Source organism: Synchiropus splendidus, chromosome 17 (genome assembly GCF_027744825.2).
Source record: "Synchiropus splendidus isolate RoL2022-P1 chromosome 17, RoL_Sspl_1.0, whole genome shotgun sequence".
In the NCBI taxonomy this organism is placed as follows: domain Eukaryota; kingdom Metazoa; phylum Chordata; class Actinopteri; order Syngnathiformes; family Callionymidae; genus Synchiropus; species Synchiropus splendidus.
The window spans coordinates 10,051,065-10,075,000 of record NC_071350.1 but is presented as its reverse complement, the minus strand read 5'-3'; the positions used below and the strand labels follow the sequence as shown (position 1 = coordinate 10,075,000).

At 44.4% G+C, this 23,936-nt stretch overlaps 2 protein-coding genes across 3 annotated transcripts in view; one reads left to right on the top strand and one right to left on the bottom strand.

The window, feature by feature from the left end:
* The window catches only part of phldb2a (pleckstrin homology-like domain, family B, member 2a), a 14,759-nt gene extending 621 nt beyond the window's left edge, over positions 1 to 14,138 (top strand). Inside the window, exons 2-17 of one of the 2 annotated variants that reach the window (XM_053847003.1) lie at positions 2,113 to 2,223; positions 3,032 to 3,957; positions 4,021 to 4,302; positions 6,051 to 6,185; positions 7,840 to 7,977; positions 8,358 to 8,504; positions 8,645 to 8,755; positions 8,818 to 8,907; positions 10,182 to 10,319; positions 10,544 to 10,643; positions 11,435 to 11,642; positions 11,791 to 11,881; positions 11,948 to 12,094; positions 12,511 to 12,730; positions 12,809 to 12,894; positions 12,971 to 14,138. In XM_053847003.1, the coding sequence (XP_053702978.1) occupies positions 2,169 to 2,223; positions 3,032 to 3,957; positions 4,021 to 4,302; positions 6,051 to 6,185; positions 7,840 to 7,977; positions 8,358 to 8,504; positions 8,645 to 8,755; positions 8,818 to 8,907; positions 10,182 to 10,319; positions 10,544 to 10,643; positions 11,435 to 11,642; positions 11,791 to 11,881; positions 11,948 to 12,094; positions 12,511 to 12,730; positions 12,809 to 12,894; positions 12,971 to 13,111 (3,015 nt within the window). In that variant the 5' untranslated portion in view covers positions 2,113 to 2,168 and the 3' untranslated portion in view covers positions 13,112 to 14,138. Of the gene's footprint in view, positions 1 to 1,992; positions 2,224 to 3,031; positions 3,958 to 4,020; positions 4,303 to 6,050; positions 6,186 to 7,839; positions 7,978 to 8,357; positions 8,505 to 8,644; positions 8,756 to 8,817; positions 8,908 to 10,181; positions 10,320 to 10,543; positions 10,644 to 11,434; positions 11,643 to 11,790; positions 11,882 to 11,947; positions 12,095 to 12,510; positions 12,731 to 12,808; positions 12,895 to 12,970 lie in introns of those variants that run through there. The other variant, XM_053847002.1, reaches the window with a different exon arrangement.
* Positions 14,139 to 14,737: 599 nt separating this feature from the next.
* Positions 14,738 to 23,549, bottom strand: LOC128748967 (uncharacterized). The gene is made up of 9 exons (XM_053848103.1): positions 23,471 to 23,549; positions 23,225 to 23,376; positions 21,876 to 21,949; positions 20,933 to 21,091; positions 20,758 to 20,869; positions 20,553 to 20,699; positions 20,375 to 20,480; positions 20,225 to 20,307; positions 14,738 to 18,034 (listed from the first exon to the last, which is right to left on the bottom strand). The coding sequence occupies exons 1-9, from the start codon at positions 23,544 to 23,546 to the stop codon at positions 15,722 to 15,724; spliced, it is 3,222 nt and encodes a 1,073-aa protein (XP_053704078.1). The 5' UTR covers positions 23,547 to 23,549; the 3' UTR covers positions 14,738 to 15,721.
* Between the last annotated feature and the right edge of the window lie 387 nt (positions 23,550 to 23,936).

Sequence of the window (23,936 nt, the reverse complement as noted above, 5' to 3'; positions counted from 1 at the left end):
ATAGACAGCAACCTTTTGAGATGAGAGACGGTGACCCCACATTCATGTCTTATCTAGTCGCTGTTCAAACTGTTTACATCTCTGTGCAACATCCAGCTGGCTGGGTGATTCAGTCAAATCTGGATGTGGGGAACAGTCCACCTCCTCCCTCACTCCTCTTTTTTTTCAGAAGGTCTGGAGAGTGAACTCATGCTGATTGATTGTGTGTCTGTGTAAAAGGATACCCTACTTCCTGTGAGCCCTCTCCCTCTCTACTATACCGACAGCAGGACCTGAAAACTTTGGTCTATTGCCTCTTCTCTAGTGTATCTGGGCTCATGTCTGCTGTCAGATGCTTGGCTCTGGGGCTCGAGCTCCACCACTCAAATGTATCCCAATTGCATGTAACAATAGATCTCTTTGAGCTATTTATATTTTCTTGGAAGAAAATGGAAATGGACTTTTACTGTCTGTTTTCTGGCTGTTTGAATGCGGAAAGATTATTTTTCAGTTGTTTTTATTAGATGTACTGACTGTTTTTCAGTGTTCTTGCAACAGTTAAGTGTCTAGAAATTGAACTTTGTGGATATTTGAATGGTTGTTTGTCTGTGGTCATGACTTTTTCAGACAGACATGCGTCATCGTAGAACCATCACAAACAGATGTGGGTGCAAAACTGCCTGCAAATTTAAAAAATGTGATGTATCTATTTTGTTTTTGGCTTTTTTTGTCATAAATTGCCTCTAATTTTTATCACTATAATTCATAAAACGTAAATATATTGGGAAATACTGCATTACCGCAGAATCATCTGCGTTCCCTGTACAACATTATGTGTCTATTCATTTTTGTTTATGTATTTAAACATTATCCAGTTCAATTAAGTGATAACACTAGATCAATAAACAAGCACTTAAATGCACGCATGAAAGCAGACAGGCTTGAAGAGAGATGTGTTGCTGCTCATGTGTCAAACCTTTGGTCCGTGGGCCACAATTGGCCCGCACAATACAAGATGGGACAGTCATTTTTTGGCTTTTCTTTTCTTTACTTTTCTCTTTTTCACAACCCTATTTATATTATTATTTTACCTCTCAAAAATGGGACATGCCCACTGTGAAAGAAAGGACCATATTATATGATAATTTGTTCATGCTTGTTGTACTGCGACAGTTACATTGGACAAATATTCACATGAAAATTCTCTTCCTGATAAATGAGGAAACTCATTGGATTTTGTTTGGCCCCTTTGTGGTTGTGGGCATCTGAATCCTTTTGTAGTTGTCCAGTTTTGTTGCTCATGCTTTGTAGGTGCTGAGTTGAGAAATGCATCTCTCGTGCCCAGAGCTGTTGACTGTGCAGGGTCAAGTCTGTTGCGCAGTCGTTCAGTGCAGGTTGTGAAAATCCCTCCTGGTTCATGGACTTTTTACTTCTGACATAATCGTGGAAAAGGGAGTAGCGCCCGCAAGTCTACAAAGGCAGACCACAACTCTAAAGACTCTTGGCATAGGGAGGCTTGCAAGTGGTCCAAAAGTATCAAATAATGACGAGTGTGCATATTGAAGAAAACCTACAAAGTATAAAAGATATTTGTATTCAAGTCCTTACAAGAGAAAAGTACTAAGATTAAGGGCATAAAATGGACTTTGATTCAGTGTGGTCAATACACTCAGGTGGATACTGAGAGGAGCATAGCTGCCGGTAAAAAGTCCATAAATGACTTTGTTTTTCAATGAATAATACTTTTAGCAATTGTTTTAGACAGATTTTGTCAGAAACGCTGCTGTCAGACTATGACATAAAGGACACTGAATTCTGATTCTGTCTCGGTTTGTCTCTTTTACCATTCATGGAAACTTTTTATGCAGAAGTAGGTTATATGAGTAAAAAGAGCCAGAGAAGAAAACTTCTCTGGAACCTCTTGTTTTGTCATTCTGAGTTTATTGTCCCTCCTTTTATGAAACATTACAGCGAGGCAGCAGCGTATAATATGTTGTCTGTATTTATGATGAAATGAAAGATCAAACGCTGCTGGAGCGTTCAAACATATGGGTTCTCTCACGGTCCCGCTCTTATTGGAAGTCACTCATGCTGTGTTTACTTAGGATTCAAAGGGGTTTCTTTTCTTCCCAGGCAAGAGGACACACAGGAGTGAGCTGACATCTAAACTCAGTGGAGAGATATATCGGATGAACACAATGCTTCCTCAGAGGACCCCTGTGGCCACAATGAGCTACGGCTCAGGTGAGATATTATGACTTTAGAAGACTGGTTCTGGGCCGTATCGACCAGTAAATGCAACCACTTACAGCCTGCAACAGTCCATTTTTTTGGCTGAAAATTGGAGCAAGATGCTTAAAAAATGGGCTTCAGAAGCAGAGACACCTCTGCTTTAAATTAAGGAACAGATACACCCTACCCTGGTGACAATATGTATCTGGACCCAATGTGGGCTGGGTGTACTCTGGCCTCCATTCGGGATCCAAGCTGCATAACTTTTGAACAATGGACATCATTGGATGTGGCTCTGATCTGGCAAGTAGTGAATTCAAGTTAATATATGGCCCGGATCTGTACCGTATATGGGCCACATCCAGCCGAAATATGATGGTCGGATTCCAGAGAGCAGAAAACTATGTGCTGGTCATCCATCTTCTATCTGGCTCCTCACATTATGGGCCAAAATCTTAAACACAGTGAAGGTCACGGGTCAGGGTCTATGCTCACTACTGAAGGATTCTGAATGTGTCTGCTCATGAGCAAAGTGCTCCCTCTGCTAGAGGTTGAACGTGGCTACTTGTTTCAACCTGAGGTGTGACCTTCCTTAGGTTCAGCAGGATTCTTCCATTTATAGAAAAAGGTTGGAGCCAGTGTTTGTGTTGGGCTCATGTACAAGTGCAAGTTCTTCCTGGGTTTTCCCCCTCTTGCTCAGCACATGTCCGATGATTCTCCTGTATTAGCTCAGCTTATTTAAAGCCCTTACATTTAACCTGAGACTTTTAACCTAAACAAAGATCGGATTTCATGCTTTATTAACCTGTTTCCCCGACAGACTGTGTGAAGATCGAGCACAACGGTGCCGGATCAGTGGGCGGCACGGTGCTGCGGGGCTCCCGCTCCAAAGCCGAGTTGCAAGAGCTGATGGAAACATTGCAGCGCAGGAAAAGCGCCCTGGAAGCTAGTTTAAGGGCGGCGGAGTGCAGTCGCAAGTATCTCAGCGTTCCACCAGCTGCTGGACAAATCAAACGGCCACTCTCTGTTCTCAGCAATGCGGATCGGCCTCCATCCTCCTCCAGAAGCTTCTCTTATGTAACCAGCAGTAGTGTTCCTCCGTCACCTCGCCAAGGCGAACGCCAGCGGAGCCCCAATGGCTTGACTCGACAGTCACACACTCGGCACTTGTCGCAAGACAGCCTGCTGAGTTCAGGTGACAAAAGCTCAGTGCTCTCCTCCTACAGCGAGCCACGTTCTCCCAGAGTCAAGAGCGGAGCGGCAAGTGTGCCGTCCAGCCCTCGCATGGCCCGGAGGCTGTACTCCCAGAGCAAATCTGGAGAGTCAAGACAGAGGAAGTACTCCACCGGCTCTCTTACCAGCCTCGGCGCTCACAGCCGCTCTCTCCCGCGACTTCACAACACGACAGAACCCCCGATCCTTTCGCTGCCTTCACATCATCCCGTGCAAAGAAGATCTACCGGAGCACGGCGCAGTCTTTCTTCTCTTGAGCAGCCTCCAGATGTGACGGTGCCGGCCAGCATGCCAAGCACTCCTAGAAGGGCCAGCCTGGCCTCACTCAGCTCCCTCGGTATAGATGTGGACAGCCTGGATCTGGGCTTCACAGAGCGCAGGCTGTCTTTTGGAAAAGGTGGACTCGGGCAGAGAGTTGGCAGCATCAGCTCTTTGAATGGCAAAGAGGAGCTGAGAGAGTATCACCAGCATCAAAGAGACGAAAGACTTCGCGAGCAGAGAGTTCAAAGACTGGTGAGTGACCTGCCGCGTGTGCATCCAAATATGAGGTGTTGAAGTGTCACCCCTGATCTGCAGGAATCCCAGCGCCTAGAGACCATCATGAACCTCTGCACTGAGGTGGAAAGAGATCAGGGCACGTCCGTTTCGGACCTTCAGAAGATCAACAAAGAGTTGGAGAAGCTTCAGGTGTCGGATGATGAGTCAGTTTTCTCCGACTCGCCCAACAGTCCAGATGGATGCTTCGTGACTAAAGTCAGCCCTCGTCCGCCCGGCAGCTACAGAGATTCCAGGTCGCTGTCGCCGACAACTAGCCTCAACAGCAGCGCACCATCGCCCTCTACCCACCACAGGAGTAAAGTAAGTCCACAGTTATCTGCCTACCCACTAAATCTGGTGGTGGTTAGTCCTGATGTATTGAATGGAGTCATGGAAAATGATCTTTAGTCTAGATCCATCTAGTCTAGATCTGTCGAACGTCAATGTGAGACAACACATGGCTTACTTCTTCTGTCAGCGACAACACTCTATACTTCAGTTTTTCAGTTTTTGGAAGCTTCTGGATAATTGTTAATAACTGGAATTTATTTAAATATTTTTTAAGTACTTTATGCCTAACTCTCGACTGTACCTTGGCTGCCAGATTATGCTTGTATATGGGCGGCATCTGGTGGCCAAGATACGGTTGAGAATCTGGCGTCCATTTTTTCAATTTTTGCAGACGCCCAGACGCCCTCCTGGGTAAAAACCTGGCGCCTAAAATGACTCCGTTGATTTGGGGACCTTGAGTTTGACGCATATGTTCTAGCAATGCAAGTAGTGATACGACTTCATAGCGAAAACATATTCTCTGTTTTATTATGTCAGTATATATCCATTGGATAAACACTTATATTATTTTTTTAACCTAGTGGGGTGCGTCCCTGTCTCTCTAGCCTCCAAACATCTGCTTTTAACTCCAGTTCCAGTTGGTGTCAGACCAGGCCCGGGGTTTCCTTCAACTTATGTGCCTCCTGCAGCTGGGCCCTTTTTTTCCAGCAGCAAGAGCCTAATGGTGTGTCTGGTTTTAATGAAGAAGACCTAGTTTTGCTCCAGCACTCAACCATTCAAATTCTTCAAGGAGAAAGGAGGGGGCAGGAAATGACTCTATCCCACCGAGACTTGCTGCCCGTGTGTGTTTATGTGCGCGTATGTGCATGTTGAGTGGAAGAATGCTCGTGTATACGCGAGGCAAAGACTTGCGTTTTTCCAGATGTTTAGTTTCCATGCAAAATAGATGAAAGATCTGGTTATAATGTGGCTGTTCTTTTCTCCATTTACAATAAGATGCTGAATATAATTTGGTGTAACCAGCTTTCAGAAGTTTAGACTGTGATCCAGCTCATGAAAGAGATTTACAGGCGCCACATGTTTCACGGTGTCATCACCTTGTGAAACCGTCTGGCCACAACCACGAGGAGAATGTGCTTCCTCGGCTGAAAAAGGAGCTGAATCTATACAGCCACCCACATATACAGCGAACCGTACATCACTAAAAAACTAACTGGGTTTCTATGAGATTGAAAATAGATGTTCATAAGCATTATGTCCAGCAGCAGAACACTTAGATCCATTATTAATTGTTGCAGTGCACTATGGAACGGTTTATTTAATGAGAGTTTATTGGAAGAAAAGCTTATTGTTTTTGGCCCAAGAAAAGGCCTGTGAGAACCACTGAGCCTCAGTTGAACTTCCATCCATTTATTTAGTCTGTGATTAAAATTATGAATCAAAACACTGCCTAAAACTTGTCTTCATGTCTAGTGGACAATACTTGAGTGAAGCATGGGTATGTGTTCTTTGGCATTAGTGGTTGATAACTCGATATTTCCATGACATCAGCTTGTGCAATAATCCTGTTTCTGTCGCTGCTCCAGATTCTCAAGAGTTAAGCAGCAGCTGTTGTCATTTCAGAAAAAAACAAGAACATTTCAAACCAGAAATAAAGAAAAAATGAAAATAAATCCAAATCTGTTTTCTATTTTCATTACATTAAAAGCAAATCTAGTGGTCTCAAGTCCCGGGATTTTATAGATATATGTATATTATATTTGATAAATCTGCCTCAGGTTTTGGACAACGTGCAGCTGAAGCAGGAAGTCACGCACATCGAGGAGGAGCGAATCCAAGTTCTGAACAACATCGAGGAGCTGGAGCAGAAGATCAAAGACCTGGACAACCAGATGGAGGAGTCCGTTCGTGAGGTAGGGGGCGCTGTGAGCGGCCAAAACTTTACACACATTATAAAAAATTAATTCCCGTATAGAGCGCTAAATTTAGCGGCCACTTAAGTAACTAGTGAAACAATCCATTAATGAATTAAGACTTGAAGACGTGATAACACACAGGTTTGCTAAAGCCTTAAATGATATCCAGCTGCAAAGTGTTGGACCTATTTCCCAGACTAATTAACCTCTCCTGGTTCCTGCTTTTCTTCCTCCCCCCCTTTGGAACATTTGCACAGCTGTAGGACCCCCACCTGGGTGTAATAACACTGTTGAGCATGTGGTGTCAAATCTAGGAATATCTTTAAAGAACCTGGGCAGGTTGAAATGTATCGTCCTCAGTCCTGACTGTGTGATCTGAGAATGCTCCCAAGCTGGTGGGGCTGTAACCTCCCCACCTGGTCTTGGGTCTGCTGTGCCTTCTCCTCTAAGCTCTCTAGAAGGGAGAGGCTGACACCATGGCAAGATGGCTGACAGGTCTACACTGGGAACTATGGCAGATGCTGGATGTTGTATCGAAAGGCAGGGGAGTTGAACTGGCTCATACAAGCAGCTAGGGCTGTGTATTGGCAGGTATCTTGCGATACGATATGTATCCTGATACAGGAAAGTCGATGCAATACATTGTGATATATTGCGATACTCTAAGTTCAGCTATATATTATAATAACAGCCATCATTTATAGGGTAAAATCAGATAATGCAGTACAATATTATGTGCATGAAGACGAGTTTATTGTTATGACGTCAGTCCTGGTAGACTTTCAGTAAAATTTGGCACTCTAACTGAGGAATATTAGTATTAAATGTAATATTATAACATAATATTATTAGTATTAAACAGGTCACAATTGCAGCAGCATATCCAAGTGTCTGTGTAAGACAATATCACACTATCAAGTATCGTGATATTTGAGCATTTCAATATTTTCTCATAGCCTAACAAGGTGGCAAGACGTTTGCGAGCTACAGACAGAAAGTGGAATTCCAAAATCTCTTGCAGGCCACGTCAAATGATTTGGACGGCCCGATTCGGCCCCCGGACCTTGAACCTAATACCTTTTTTTGGCCAAATCTTTTTATCTTTTCGAGATTAGTTCAGAGCAGTGAATGCAAGTGATAGCAAGATGATTTTAATTTTGAATGTCCTGCGACGTTAGATCACAAATAACTCCAACAAAACTCTCAGCTAATGCTAATGCTAGTGTCACACTCTGATGCCAAACTAAAGCTGAAAAGTTCAGTAACATCTCACTCACTGCCTCAACCAATTTGGTCAGCAGTGGGATGGTACAGTGGGCCATCAGAAATAAACACAATGTTTTCAATGTGTATCAAGGGCTCACAGGACAGATTGAGCCCCTGTGAAGAAGCCCAAGGATGGTTGGATACACTGTGACTTATGTGCACTCCTTAGCCTGAAGGTCTTTTCCCACTAAAGATAGGTAGAAAGTTCTTGTCCTTGTCCCACATTGTTGAAACACATGTAAACTGGAATGCCATCAAGTTATGTTGGTGGATGTGAGGCCAGCATTTTTGGATGTAATACACGCACTCGCCCAGTGTGCAGTGCAGTGATGTGTCGGAAGTTAAACAATATATTTTAAATATTTGGGCTTGTCTGCTTGGATAGATGGAGGTCGAGTGTGCACTGCTGGAAGGAGAGCAGGAGTCTGAGATGACCCAACTGCAAAGAGAAAAGGAGCTTCTGGAGCAACTCAATGAGAAGATCCAGAGCTCGGAGAAAATAACCCTCACAGAGAAGTCGCAGGTAAAATCTGTAAACATGATGATAAAAACCCCTGCCACAAACCTCAGAGCTCGGTTTTGACTGATGGAATTTGGAAGCTCTGAAAATTGTATACAGTTTCTATCATTCAACATACAGTGAGCCACTACTATTTCCTGATATGTGATAAATAGTAATATTTCCTGCTTTAAACTCTTAAATAATAGTGAATGGTAGATTATTGTTTAGGAAAAGCTACACAGAGATCAAATGTCTGATTCTTTTTGATGGTTTTAATCTTCTCCAGAACACGCAGATCCAAATAGCTCAAGGACCATAATGCCATCCTTATGCTCCGAATGTTTCACTGATGTTCTTTGTTTGATCCGTTTCTGAGTGAGGGTTTTGATAATTGTCCTCAGGAAGCCGAGGAGCAGACGAAAAGCTTGGAGGACCTGGAGTTTCAAAAGCTGGAGCGAGAGATAAATCAGCAAGAGGAAGAGGAGAATAAGAACAAGGAGCTGCTGAGAGAGATGGCCGAGTATCAGCGACTGGCCGTGAGCCGAAAGGTAGAGACAGCCGGGTTCGCTGCACCGAGCATGGAGTGCATGTTTAACATCACCCTTGTGCTGCTCCACTCACCGCCTGACAGCTTCATTTGTCTTGAAACATTGGGAAGCAGCACCTTGTTTCTGTGTGTTTTTCTTAGGAGAGGATCGCCACGCTGAAGAAACAGTCATCCCAGATCGCCTTGCAGGCTCAGCAGGAAAAAGAGAATTTCCAGAGAGAGAAAAACAATTTGTTGGTCATGCTTCAAAAAGTAAGGAGGATGTCGTCCTGGCTTCCATGTACTGTGTTTATGATTATAAAAAATGTCCGCAGGAGAGAGAGAAACTGACCACTCTAGAAGTGAAGTATGCAGAGTTGTCTGAAGGACAAACTTTCTCCAACAATCCCATCGCCATCAAAGAGGTAGGTGTGTGCTTTAAACATTTGACATCTTAATGCTTACAATGATAGTTACTGTAGTTAACACACAATTCAGCATCAATACATGAAACAACAATTCACCTCTGGCTGAAGCATTCTTTCATTTGCTGAACTTGTCAGTTCATAGTACTATTTTTACTAGAGTGAGAACAGATGACATCATCAACAAGCTTCAGCCAGGACAAAGTTTACAAGTCATCATTTTGTTGACATAAATGGTTCTGAGTTGAATTGAAAGTTGCTATTAAAACTTGAATTTGAAGTTCTGTAGCTACAGTACAACTCACAACACAAAATGTGAAACTGTTTTCAAATCAATCTTTATCATTTACTAACTCTTCTTGCTGGAAAACAATATGTCGGAAGCCATATTGGCCCCAGGGCATTGAGTTTCACACTGCTGATCGAAGGTGTAAATGTCATTGTCCTGTGCTTTGCTTATTACTGTATAATAACTGTTAATAAACTAGGGATTAAGCTAAAAAACAGTTCCACCTCCAGAGTGGACAATGCTACCTGCTATGTGGTCGCTCTGCTCGACAGGAAGAGAATGCATTGAGTACAAAGTGGATTTTAAGAGAGTGGTTTTATTTGCTGTATCAATCTCCATCTTCTCTCTAAAGCAAAGTGTGTTTATGTGGATGTGAAGCAGGATGTAACTTTGATGTCAAGTTCACCATCTTGACTGACTCAGATAATGTTCAAAGTTCCCTGAGTTTTTTGTTCTCTGTGATGGTGATCAGTAGTTTTAAGTCAAGATTTTGTTCAGCTGCAACCTCGAATGGATAAAGACCTTGACTTGAGAGGTTTGCTACCTACCTTGTGTCCATCAGAGAACCATTGTCTCAGACTGAAAGGCGCTGAGCCACATCCTCTTGGATGCAAACAAACCCTCCAATGAGTGCAGACTGAATAAATCATGAGGCGACATCATCTGCGAAAGACTATACTGATACCTCTTGTTGTCTAAATGAAACCATCCCTACCATCCTGAAGACTCTGGAAATGTCCTCTCCAAGAGCGATCCCACACACTGCGAATAAACATCATGTCATTCCTCAGAGATCCAAATTCTGTGCCACCCTGACAGCTATTTATACGCGCTATTCTTCTCACACAAATAGAAAAAGTCTTACCCCTCGCTGAGTTTAAAAAAATCTTTTCCACACCATAATTGGACAGGAGAATGTTGGACCAAATGTTTTCAGTCGAATGTAATGTTTATTTTGTGCTCTGATTTCTGCGGTTACTCGCAGCACTTGCAATCCCTGAAGGAAAGAAGGAGAAGCAGCAAAGAGAGCTCCTCCCACGCCAGCGACAGTCTACCTCTGAAGAAGAACCAACAGCTCCTCTCCCCCTACGCCAGATCCCTGGGACGCACGCTTCCACCGAAGGTCTTTCAAGTCCATTTAACCTCCTGAGCCTTCCACTGTAAACACCTGAGGTCAGCCAGAAGTGTCCAGTTTCAGACCCCAGGGAGGTTTAGAGTAAAGAGCTCAGCTCTGTTTCTACAGTTGTTATCTTTCCACACGTCTGAATGTCTCTGGTGAATGATCCGTGATTGACTCCAGCTGGCCCGTAAAGACCATGGTTCTGACCCACTTGTTTGCCTCTCTAGGCCCACCCCCCTCTGTCCCAAAGCTCCAGCTGTGGAAGCGTCATCCCAACAGGATTCAGCTTCTCCCCCAGAGACTTGAGTGCTCATCGGCTGTCCAAGAGTGAGTCACCACTCCACCCTGTCACGTCATGGTAGCATCAAATATTCATAGTACTGAGGACACCTCCGTGATTGTGGATGCCAGCAGGATGTTTGGGCATAAACAAGGGAATATCAGTGTGTCTGTCACAGATATTCAATAAGTAAACATCCATGATTTTCTATTGAAATGACCTCCAGTTTGTCATAATAGCTGGTTTATTGATGTCATTTTTAATGACAAAATGTGGCCATAGAGCCTCTTTACCATTTAAAAGTGTATTGACATATAAAATAACTAATAAATTTGGTCATGGTGCAATTAATGTCATTAAAAAAATTATATTTCTGGTATTTATTGGACTAAAGTACTTTAAAATAATATATATTTCTTCCCCTAACATTCCATAGCTTTTTATAATTGTTTAAAAACTAATATTTTTCTTCTTTTTTTCTTGTAATACAGCCAGTAGTTTAGTTCTTAATTCTTATAGACGCATTAGTCCACTGCAGTTTATGTTTTTATACTGTACTATCCCAGGTGTAATGAGCTCAATTGGACAGCAGGTGGCATCAGCGTGACACTGCATCTATAAGACACACACAAGGCTGACACAAAGAAGAGACCAGCAACAGGGAGTGAGTGAGAAAATGAGGCAGAGTTTACACTTTATGAGCGTTTGACTTGACATTTTGAGAATAAAATGAATGAATATTTCTATATGTTGAGGACTATAGTATTTAAAAGTAACAGTATAACAATGAATACTGGTGTTTAAAAAGTTTGTTCTGTAATACGTCATTTCTTTCCAGGCAACATTCATGCCGCAGCTATAAGCGACAGCATGCAAGAGCGACAGAGGAAAAGCGACTACTGCAGCCGACTTCTCTCTGAGCCCAACGTCTTCCTGGACTCTTTAACGTATCCAGACAACAGTTTCACGTCTGACACCGTCAGCGTGGACAGTTCTGACAGCCTGGAGACCAGCTTCTCCGCCTGCTCGCCTGATAACATCTCAAGGTGAGAACTCACCAAGACCTGGAGGTGACTGTCACCGTCATCTTCTTCCACTATCGTCCTTTGACTTCAGAGCTTATTTTTTACACATAGCATATTTTCCTGTCATGATATTATCATGTCATTTATCCAATTTCTCTTTCCCACTCAGCGCCAGCACCACCAACATGGCAAAGATCGAAGAGATGGAGCGTATGCTCCGGGAAGCTCAGGCTGAGAAGCAGCGGCTGCTGGAACATCGGGTAATTCCACAAGTTTTTGGACCCAACGCCAGATCGACGAGTTAACCGTATGCGTGTCGCCTGCAGGAGCGCGAGATGGAAATTCGCAGGCAGGCACTGGAGGAGGAACGGAGACGGAGGGAGGAACTGGAGAAACGGCTGCAAGAGGAGACCAGCAGGAGGCAGAAGCTCGTGGAGAGAGAAGTGAAGCTGAGGGAGAAACAGAGATCACAGGTGAGGCTCCGAGTGGTCCAGTTGGGGGGCAGAAACTCCAGGGTTTTCGCCAGGAAATTGTCTGCATTGGGGATGTGAAACGATGTAGTACACTTGCCAGGCCATTGGGTGGCGTTGTAATGTTTTTTTTAATATTTTCGGAAACATACTGTAGATGTTTTTGTGGACAAGTTCAGACTACTGACTTGTCTGTTAGCACTCACTCAGGCCATGCATAAATCTGTGTTCTTGGTGAATATAGATGTAAAAAATTCAATCAATGTTGATGGAACAACTGCAGCCTCTGCTGGTTGAATCTTTTTGTTGCATAGCCAGTTAAGCAGTTGTGTGAGAGGTGTTCATCATACCTTTATTTACCTTTAATAAAGGTTCTATGTATCTCTGTGCACTGTTCTCAAACCATGTCATCTGACTAGTCCCGGCTGTTGACACGCTACCTGCCCGTGAGGAAGGACGACTTTGATCTTCACGGCCACATCGAGGCGGCGGGACACAATCCAGACGCCTGCTTCCATCTGGCCATCACCGACAAAACCTGTCGGGGATTCCTGGTTAAAATGGGCGGCAAGATCAAGACGTGGAAGAAGCGCTGGTTTGTGTTTGACCAGAATCGCAGGACACTCACCTACTTCGCAGGTGAGGGGCTGTTTGATGTGGCGGGGGCCGGACCTTTGATCACGCCGCACCTGTACACATGAATATTCTTCTTCGCAGACAAGCACGAGACGAAGATGAAAGGAGTCATTTATTTCCAAGCCATCGAGGAGGTTTACTACGACCACTTAAAGAGTGCACACAAAGTAAGTGCGTCTACTGACTGACACCCGTTTCCAGCTGGATCTTGTTATAGAGAAGATGTCTTTGTCTCCACCCCAGAGCCCAAACCCCTCACTGACCTTCAGTGTGAAGACTCACGATCGGGTCTACTACATGGTGGCGCCCTCTCCCGAGGCCATGCGGATATGGATGGATGTTATTGTCACGGGCGCAGAGGGACACATGCACTTCATGGTATAGCTGATCCCAGGAGGTCAAGGTTCAACCCTCTTTTTCGACAACAATCGCTTTGACAATAAAGTTGTTTTCAAAGAGCTAAGTTAATACAAATGTGGGTTATCTTGTTTTGTAAATGCTCAAACCTCAGTATTTTCATTTGAAAATAATTTATCGCTGCCATTTTTGTCAAGTAAAAATATTTGTGTACAGTACACTAATCCAATGAAGGCCATATATTATCCTCATTTTTTGTATTATTTATGTTTAATTTTTTTGCTGCTTGCAGTGGTACAAGTCATCCATCCGGGAGGAATCAAAATATAATGTGGGAATATAATATTGTCCGACACAGACGGTGCAGTATTAGCACACGGACAACTGGAACTTTAAACAAACTTGTACTGACCTCACTGACATCTGGGGTTGTTTAACTCTTTTGTTACCCCTCGTTTCTTGGCAATTTACCACCAAAAAGGAATGTAATCTTGTTGATGATCTTGTACGGTTTTTATTCAGTGCCAGGTATAAAACTTGATCCTGTTTACATTTTATAATTAAAACTTACATTTGTCTTTGGACTTCTACAAGCAGAAGCCGACGTAAATCAAGCGACACATCCTGTGTGTTACTTTGTAGCCATGTTAACTGGACACACTTCGTTCACTATCATGTTTTAATAAGCACTTTTAGCATACAACACGCTCATCTGACGCACTCCTTTAACTCGAGTGCTACATTGCATTGCTGCGGACGACACCAGCGAGGCCACGTGACCATGATGCAGCTGTCTGACGTCATTTAATGCTATTATGGTAGTACTCTCTGTAACCGGCAGAGGGCCTCAGTGAGAAAAATGACGTCATGCTCAAGCGTTTCATTTGTTTTCAGTCGTCATTTAAAGCAGGAAGTAGATCAGTTGAAGACATGTTTTTATGTGTAATGTTTGTAGCCAGAGGCCTTAATTCAAACAGATATCATATATATTTTAATAATAAAAATATATATTTTTGATGGCACACTGGTGCTGATGTATCTTCATTACGCTGCCATGAATGCAATAAACTTTTTAGATAATAATTTGTATTGGTATTTTGTGGGTTGTTACTGTGTAGCTAGCGTAGCCACATGAGCATGTGAATCAGTTGTAGCATTTAAAATGAATCACCACGGTTGGTCAGACTATTTTAAGTCTATGAATCTATTCAGCTGTGCTCATGGTTTCCTTATTAGCATGTATAGGCCTCATTTCGGCCCTCGTGTTCCCTCACCCCCCGCCCCCCTAACACCCACCGCCTTTCACTGGTTGACCTAGTATGGCGTTGGCATGGAAACGCAGAGTGAAGCCTGCTAAATTCACCGCTAAAGGGGTGCATCATCTCTCCAGAGGCAAACACTCTCTGGGTGGCCCCCGAGCGACGTGGAAGACGGGACCGGTGAAGCATGTTTGTGCCGGACCACCGCGAGGGAGCCAATTTAACACAGTGAAATCATGTGAACGGATGCTGACAAACCCGTCGTGAAGCGATATCAAAACCACAATTGTCCAGGTGTTATGTTATAACCATGTGTTGCACCACCTCAGGGAAATGCTGTTCCGGACTCAAGGAGGTTGTTGTTGCTCTTCTTCACATGTTCCTCAGACGAATAGGAGCCTCTCTCTCTTTTTTTGAACCTGCAGCTTCTGGCTGTCTGACGCAGACAAACCTCTTTTTGTGCCGCTTCTGTGCTCTCTGTGACTTAACAGCGGCCAGATATCTAATAATAACAGCGCATGACTTTGATCAGCGCCACACACACACACACACACAAATCTTCCAACTTTCAGCTTTTAGCCCGGCCACTTCCAGACGCTTTAATTTAAACAAATGCGATGCTGAAAATAGCGCTGACACACTTCTGCCGCGTGATGAAGTCACAGCTTATTGGCCGTTTCACTTGACATTCATGCAATCTGTATCCAGGTCAGTGAGCTTGTGAGGGCGACTGTAGCCAGCTACGCTACATCTGCTGCTACACGCTTTCAAAAATACCATTGGGACAGACCTCTGCTAATTCCATATAGTTTTATTGATTAAATAGCAAACATAACAACACTGATGGGACTATACACAGATATTACCCTCCGCTCTGAGTATAAACTGAACCGCTGCTGCTCCATTTCCTCTGCTGACACCACAGATATAGTTCACATTGATGATATATCACAAGCAGGCTCTGTACACTTGTGCAAATATGAATGGCACATTTAATCTGCTACGTTCATCCAGAGAGAAATATGGAATGTAACTGTTGTTGCTGCTATAGTGTTCTGTAGACAAAAATAAAAAGTAGTATTCAAAGTTGCTGGAAAGGAAGCGGAAGTCTACAAAGGCAGGCATTAACAAAAGTGAATAGAAAAGAGCGGCCCGTGTTTGTTGGAAGAGCACCCTGAAAAAGGCACTCGCCCCCGTCTGTGTGTGTGTGTGTGTGACCTTGTGTTTGCATCTGTGTGTTCAGGTGGGACCCCAACCTTTCCTGAGTGCGCGTCCATGTAGCTCAGCACCAAAGTGTGGAGGTGTGCCGTCTTGTTTAGTGGATCCAAATGCAGAGATTTTCAAGGATGTTCTGGAAGAAAAGTGCGGTGAAGAGAGTCTATTTTCTTATCTGGGTGCTACCGGCAGGTTTATTGGCGGGCCTCCGGACCGGGACCCGGGACACAGGTATCTTGGTGCGAGCTGCTGTGGGGATTTGCGAGGCGCCGTGTTTCAGCGGGATCTTGGAGTCACGCGGGGAAGTTGCGGCCGCCCTCGCTGCTTGTCGACTTTCCTCCGGGGCTTGTTTCGAGTTTGCCACTTCGCCGTCGCTAATTCTGTGTTTGACCGTGGTGTCATGTGAGTTGAAATGTGGCCTGTCCTCTTCGTGAACTGGGGTCGGCGGGTCACGATTGGCCTCGTCCTCAAATGATTGGCTGTTTCTGACCGGGGGTTTTCCCGCTCGTCCTCCCCCAACTACCGGGATTTTGCTCATGCCGGAAGTCTTTCCTTGTGGCGTCTTCTTTTCTTTGGAGAGACTGCTCGCCTGGGCTTCCTGTACGTCCAGAGTTTTAGAGGGCAGCGTCTGGGACCCCAGGGCATCTGGGCTGTGAGGACTAGCTAGCGGTCTGCTCACCGAGGGTTGCACCTGTCCCGCCTTATTAACCGCTACTGAGGCTTGACATGGCTCAGGCAGAGCTTTAGGTTGCGACACTGGGAGCTGTGGAGTATCTCTAGGTGCTGAAATTGGGATTTGTACCGTGGTGGGAGCGACTTTATTGGGGATGCTAATAGCGGGGTCTAAGGAACCATCAACAAATGCAGCTTTAGCTTCAGTCACTTGGTTCTGACGGGGCGTTTCCGGTACAGAAACAGGAGTTTGGGGGGGTGGTTTCGATTGGGGTGGTAAGCTTGGGGTTGGCTTTGGAGCTTCTTTTACTGCAGGTGCTACCACAGGCGTACTGGAAGGAGGAGGAGCGGGTGTTGAAACGTTACCGAAAGAAGGTGCAGGTTTTGAGCTTGAGAAAGTATCAGCCTGGGTCAAAGTCGGGCTAAGATTTGGAACCGTTCTAAACAAGTCCACTGGGCTGGATTTCAAAGTTGTAGAGGCTAAAGGTGGAGTCGAAGAAGTGGGTTGGGTGGAGACGTTGCTTGAGGCTGCTACAGAGTGAGACTCTCCCATCAGTGAAGCTTGACGTTTGCTAAATGATGGCGTTGATGTGGCTAAGCTAACAGTTGAGGATGTGGTGAGAGAAACCACAGGAGTTACCGGACTAGATTCGCTGACTGAAGAGGTCTTTGGTGGAGGCACTGATGTATCCGAATTGAGCTTGCTAGCTGTCGAGGTAAGAGTCTGACTAACTGGGGGAGTCTTGAGAGCCGTGGCTTGGGCAGTAGGGGGCGCTGCTGTGGTAGCAGAGCTATTGCTGGGTGCAGATTTGATTGTTAACAGTGGGGAGGATGTTTTTGGAGCTGTGGAGGTTTTCACCATCACAGGGGAAGTTGTGGAAGTTGTCGTCGCCAGCATGGATTTTATTGTTGTGAAATTTTCCGTGGCTGGAGAGGAGTACGAGCTGGAGTGCGTCGTCAGTGAGGACGTTTTGGTTAAAGTGGTGATGATTGTGCTCGGCTTGGCTGGTGATGACACGGTCCTCGTCACCGGAGTTTGGACGGAGAGGGTGGAGGCCGACGCTGAGGTCTGCGTGGAGGCGACGGTGGGCTTGGGTGCACTGGATGTGGGCGATGACGGAGCTTCAGTCGTGATGGACTTCATCGCTTTGCCCCACTCAGCCTCCACATCAGCCACGATGTCTCCGCCCCCTGAGATGGTGTCAAAGGTCAGGAGCGAGGAGATGTCTTCCAGCAAGGAGCTGAGGCTGGTCTCTCCCGGAACCAGGGGAGCTTCTGAAGGCGAGAGCGGTCGCACATGCTCACTGGGTTTACTCACAGTCTCCGCTGTCTTCTTGGGAATCACTGTCTCTGTTTGGGACGTGGGTGAGGCGTCCTGCGATGCTCTGGTCTCACCGCTGTCTGTGTTGTTTGGAGACCGGGGCTGAGATTTGGGGGTGAGGGTAAGGTCCTCTTTGATTATTTCTACACTGTTGGCACGGGATGACATGAGGAGTGGGCTCGGGGGAGTGTCCTCCTTCCCCTCCTTGTCCTTTGAATGAAACTTCACGCTGCCAAAGAGACCCTTCAGGCCGCGGCGCTGGCGAGGAGCAGGCTGGGAAACTGTCTGGCTTCTGCGGTCGCCCCTTCCTCTCCGTCCGCCCCTCAGCATGGAGAGGAAGCCGAGGGACTTCGCAGAGCAGGCGGAAGAAATGGAGTGTCTGGCCGCAGACAGTACGCCATCTTCAGGAGGCTGTTCCTCTTCTGGCTGCTCCTCCTCTGCCTGACTCACCTCCTTCTCCTTCTCCATCTCAGGATCCGGCATCTCAGATACTCCATCCAGGGTTTTGGCTCTCATGACGTCTCCTTTGCTCCGGATAGAAAAGATGTTACCTGGCTTGCGTTTGCCAAACAGCTTGAACCCTTTCCTGATTTTTCCACTCGGCTGAGTATCGCCAGGCGGGGGTTCCATGTTTTCCGACGGCACATCCATCTTCTTTGTGTCCGGCCTCTTTTGTATCCTTCAAAAATTATTCCTCAGGAAGTGATCGCGGAGCCACACGTTATCTTTGTCCCGCTCTGTTTATCGGCTTCGCTCTCAATGTGCTTCCTTATGGTGTGTCTGCATCCCTCCCTCATCCAGTTATTTCTCCTCTATTTCTCCCTCAGAAGCCCCTCCCCTTTGCCTCGTTTTTTTTTTGTCTAGCTGCTCTCACTGGTTGCCATGGCAACAGAGGAGCTAAGCAGCTTTCGTCAGCAATGCAGAGCCAGGGGCTGACATCAAGCCACCATGAACACCACAGCTCTCTCTCCTCCAACTGGAGCAGCAACAGCAACAAACACCTCTTCAGAAACTCCACATTTTCCCACAACACATTCAGGATTCTATCACAGAAACATCCGCACCAGAAAGGACATTTTATAAAATGAAAACTCATGCAAGCACAATGTTCCTCAGGGGAGCCGACTTGTGTCAAGAGCAGAAATAATAAATTATGACTTAATCCAAAGCGATCGGTCCCGTGGCAGGACGTGATGTTGAAGACACTGTGGAAGAGTCGATATCCGCGTGGAACACAATGGAGCCTTTGAGAAAGATTACATAATTGTAGATGGGTGGTGAGATTTTGTTTGCAGAAGGATGGGACCCGCAGAACAGCCTGTGACTTCTTTGAAAAGGTCACGTATGTAGTTTCAGTCAAGATAAGTACATGACGAATGAGCCACCGCTGCTGTTTGGGTTCAACAACTGTGGTATTTCTTGGAGATTCCGGACAAGGCTAAAGTGACACAAACAAAAGCTCCAAGGCCAAGACCTTGGCTGAGTGCAGCCCGGGGGCCACATGCGGCTCTCGTCTGTCCCTAGCAGTCCTCCTGTTCATGTGTTTATAAAGTTTAAAATGCATTATTGTTAAGCATATTTTGCTGCTATGAAAGCATTTTAAAACACTTTAATGACCCATGTAATATTAGAAAGCATTCTGTTTCTTCATTTCAATTGTGCATATTAAAGTGCATATTAAATTACATCTGTTTTATAGCTCATTTTCAACTGTCCCTTGGCACTTAATTGCAAAGCTTTTCATTGAAATATCTTTTTTTTGAGAATAGTCCTTGTTTATTGATTTACATTACTGAGTAAATAATTTGTCTATTTATTTATATAATATATATTCATTTAATATAAACTATTCTAAATAAATAATATATGAATAATATGTGATGGCATTTATATATATATATATATATATATATATATATATATATATTAAATGTTATATAATACATATTTTAGCACAATGGTGTGCCTTTTGAGTAAGATAATTCCAAAATGATTTAAAATAATAATAAATAATTTTAATTGAAAATGATAATAATTTATACATTCTATGAGTCTTTTTCCGCCTTCAAAACAAGTATCAGTGGCATAGAATGTGTATTAATGGAATGGGTTTTAACTGTGGAGGGGGAACACGCCTCATGAAACGGTCCAGTTCGGGGACAGAGGAATTCACATTTTATAACGGACAAACTCTGCCCTCTACTGGTATGACTGTGGGAGTACACTGAAATGTGTGCAGGAAAGTCGCATGATGCAGTCGCTTACTATTTATAGTAAATGGCAACAGGTAACGCATCACCGTGAGGATACAGAGAGAAAAAAATGTTAAAAAACAAAGAGAGATTCTTCTTATTTATTTCAACTTTTGCAAAAGGTGTTTTCATGTTTTTGAGAGCAGCTTCATCATATCCTGACTGTCTCAACATTATGTATAAAAAACAAAACACTTGAGGTCTGTTAAATCTTCCTAAGCTCTCCAAACGTATTCAAACAAAACAATCTGCTTTATAAGTTAAACCTTAACCAGTGGAGCGCTAGCAAGAGCCACCAGCAAGACGACACCCCCTTTTTCAGTTGAGTGTTCCAGCTGCCTCTCCGTCAGACGTCGTGCTCCACCAGTCCGTCCAGATCCTTCAAGGCATTCTGGTGCTTGTCCAGCTCCTCAAAGGAAACTGGCTCATACGTGCGGCGGTAGTAAAAGCGGGTGACCAGCGTGACGATGAACATCTCCATGATCATCATCTGCTGACTCAGCACTGTTGAGGGAAGCTCCAGATTATTCTAGCATCGCACATAAATACAGTGTTGCCCATGTTTTCTCACTTGACGCTCGAGCCTGGGATGAGAAAGGAGGGGAGCAGGCGATGGTCCCATCCAGCGCCAGGATGTTGATGATGGACGTCTGCAGCTGACTCAACACCAGCACCAGCTGGTGAGAAAACATTACGTTAGATCTTTGATCCTACAGATGTGATGTGTGACGTAACTGAAGGGAGCTCACTTGGTACATGGCGTACTTGGGCACAATCTTCACACTGCGCAGGTACACCTTGGTGTTCATGAACATGATGGCGACAGGCCAGAGGGAGATGATGGTGAGGACTCCGATGAATGGATTGAGCCAGATGGCCGCGCCTGTGATCTCCAGCTGAAGCGCAGGCGGAACATCAAAGGACGGCAGGCGACAATAACAACAGAAGACCTACATCACTGAGATCAAAGATGCCGTTGGTCCACAACGCGATGGCGAGGACGGAGAGCACCGTCTTCAGGATGGCGTACTGAAGAGCGCCCACCTTCAGCCAGAACAGAAGCCGCCTGAACACAACATCCGGTTACTGCCGAAATCAAAGTAAATGAACGGACCTGCGTTTGTAATACCGTGACATGGGCACCCAGGGTAAACAGAGGCAGCAGCAGCAACAAGGTCCTGTTGAGATTTTAAAGGGTTTGCCTGAAAACCTCTGGAGAAACATGGTTTTGCCGCCCAGTTCCTCGATCAGCAGAGACAAGACTTTGTACACCACAACTGCAAAATAGCTTCAGACAGAAAGGTTTTATGAGCTTTAAACGTTATTCCCTAAACTGTGCTTGCTATATAATCTATATGGAGAGTGATAAAGAACTGGTTTCTTTTATGGACGTGTCCATCATTCTGTCTCTTCTGAAGTGAATCCCAGAGGTCATTGACCTTTTGACCTTTGTGTGCAGGCAGCCACTCTAAAGCTGAACACGAGCAGAAGCACCTGGTCTATGAACCAGCAGAAGATTTGGTGCTGAACATGCTACAACTCAACCTACTGAACTGATAAATGTCAAAATTACTGACCAGTTATTGACAATAAAGCATATTAAATAGACATGGAGATGAACTGGAAACAAAGAATTGAGAAATTAATATTTTAAATGAATTAATTATAGGAAAGTTAGAGGCAAATATTCAATCGTTAGATTTGTATTTCACAATAAAATGTTAAAATGTGGCCCACGTTATCTTACACAGTCTTCCCTTCTATAAATCATCATGAACTATGAGAGAAGGAAACTGTAAAAAAAACAAACTTTTTTTTTTTTTTTTTTTAATAAAAGTAATTTAAAATTCAGTAACAAATAAACAAGTGTAACACAAACAAGCAGGAGCTAACTGTTTTTCTCTTGGTCCATAACCTGAACATTTATTTATATATTAAAAAATACCCAAAAAATATTTTAGGATTTCATAACAGCACAGGTGACACAGTCGGAGCTGACTGTCCCAGATGAATGGAACTGCACTGCGCTATGAGAACAGCTGTTTTATCTGTATCATGGCAAGGACACCCACCAGTTTGAGGTCATGTCTGTGAACATTACTGCTTTCGGGATCCACATCCCAATACAGGACATGGTGGCAATGACCTGAGAAGAAAATAAACCATTGAATGTTATCAACAGCAATAAATCACATAATTGAAAACACTAATCTTGCAACATGTTGGACTTTGTCAGAGATAAACGGGAAAGCAACCACCGTTCAGATGCCAAGACTATACAGCTTCCTGAGACTCCATGCTCGCGAGAGCTAACGGTAGCTGACCCAGTAGCTCAGGCCTGGACAACCAGCGTCATTCCTCAGTTTCCCACGGCTCTCCACTGAATGAGCCGCCGGCTGGCTGCGATTTTTTTTGGTCACCCACGCATTATTTCTTTTTCCATTAATTGTAATGGGAAAAATCGATTCAGATTTCGAACAAAAACGGCCGTCTGGAACAGATTGTGGTCGAGAACCGAGGTACCACTGTAAATGTCACACACATTTCGAGGAGGATCAAGGTAAAATGTATGAGTCTTAAAAATATACGCACAAAAGACATGCGCCAGATGCAGAAGAAGCAACCTTGTGACACAAACTATAACCACTATATTGGCGCTAAGTCACGTAACCAGCTGTTGAGGTGAGCCTTTCAGCCTATATATATATATCATATACTGTATTTGAGGGATGTGACTCTTATCGGCAACACAGTAAAACTGGTTGGCCACCTCTGCAGTAGCTCACTAGGGGGTCAGTAACATAACCCAAATTTGATCTATCACTTGTTAAAACTGGTCTGAATAACCAGGGCTCATGGGATGAGGTGGAAGTTATCGGGTTCACACCGCCCCCTTAAGGGATAGCATCGTCTTGTTTTCATCATAAGGAATCAGATTCTACTGTCTAGTCCCGGTAACAAAAGACTCCACACCACTATATGAGCAAAATCATTCCCAAGGTGCCACATTATACGTGAGTCATGCGAGGGGCCATCAATGTAAAGCTGTATTTGGGTTTGCATTACACACTTAAAATATGTTATTTGAATATACATAGTTTCATTTTATTTCAAGCTTTTCATAAATAATAATAATAATAAAATGTAAATACTGGAAGATATTTTAAGTGGGGAATAGCGAGAAAACGGAGGCTAAAAAAGTAATTATTTATTTTAAATAGTAATAATAAGTAATTTAATAGTAATTATTAATTTAACAATGTAATTCAAAAAAAGAAAACTATGGGAAAAAAAATTGTTAAATCTAGTATTCACATAAGACTGAATGACAAAGGTGCAGGTTCCTTTGTAGTTTGGCTCTGACATTGAGGGCCGCACTTTAGATGTGTTGTATCTGTGTCTCTGGAGGGGGGCGGTTTACCGGTGCTGCTCCGTTAATCCAGATGAGGATGGTCTTCTTGGGGTAGGACATCTTTTTGTAGATGTAAGCACACTGCTCCAGGTACAGCAGCAGAGACACGCAGGACATGGCGGTCAGCATCGTGTACAGACAGACGCCAAAAACATCCAGCTCTAGACAAGTTGGAGGAAGAGCCCAAGCACAGTTTGAAGTGTCGATAAGGAAAGATTATCAGTGAATTAGCTGATAGTAATGCGGGTCACTCACGTCTTATCACGTCAATGGACAGCGGGGGCTCCTGTAAACAAGCTGGGTCGATGGTGTAGTTGAGAGCTTCCTCCATGGTTAACAAGGTTAAATCCCCAAAAAAACGAGTCAGAGCCGGGCGTCGCTTTACATCGCAGCAGCGAGCAACAGATCCTGCGACTGCACTTTACCCTCTCAGGAGCATTGAAGGAGGGACAGGCGTGAGCAGCGACTTTACAACAACTCCATAAGTAACTACTGCTCATTCATTCACAAGCCATTAAATGTGACTTGTATAAGGAGTGAAGTGCATGTGTGGGTGTGTTTGCGCGGACCATGAATGCAGAGCATGATTGTGGCTCAATAAATAACTCTGAAATTACTCCTTAAATTAATCTGCACCGTCACACTTTACGTCTTCAGAGGTGAGCGACACGGAGGTCGTTCACCTGCCTGTCACTGAAAATCACAGCATCGCCTTCCCAAG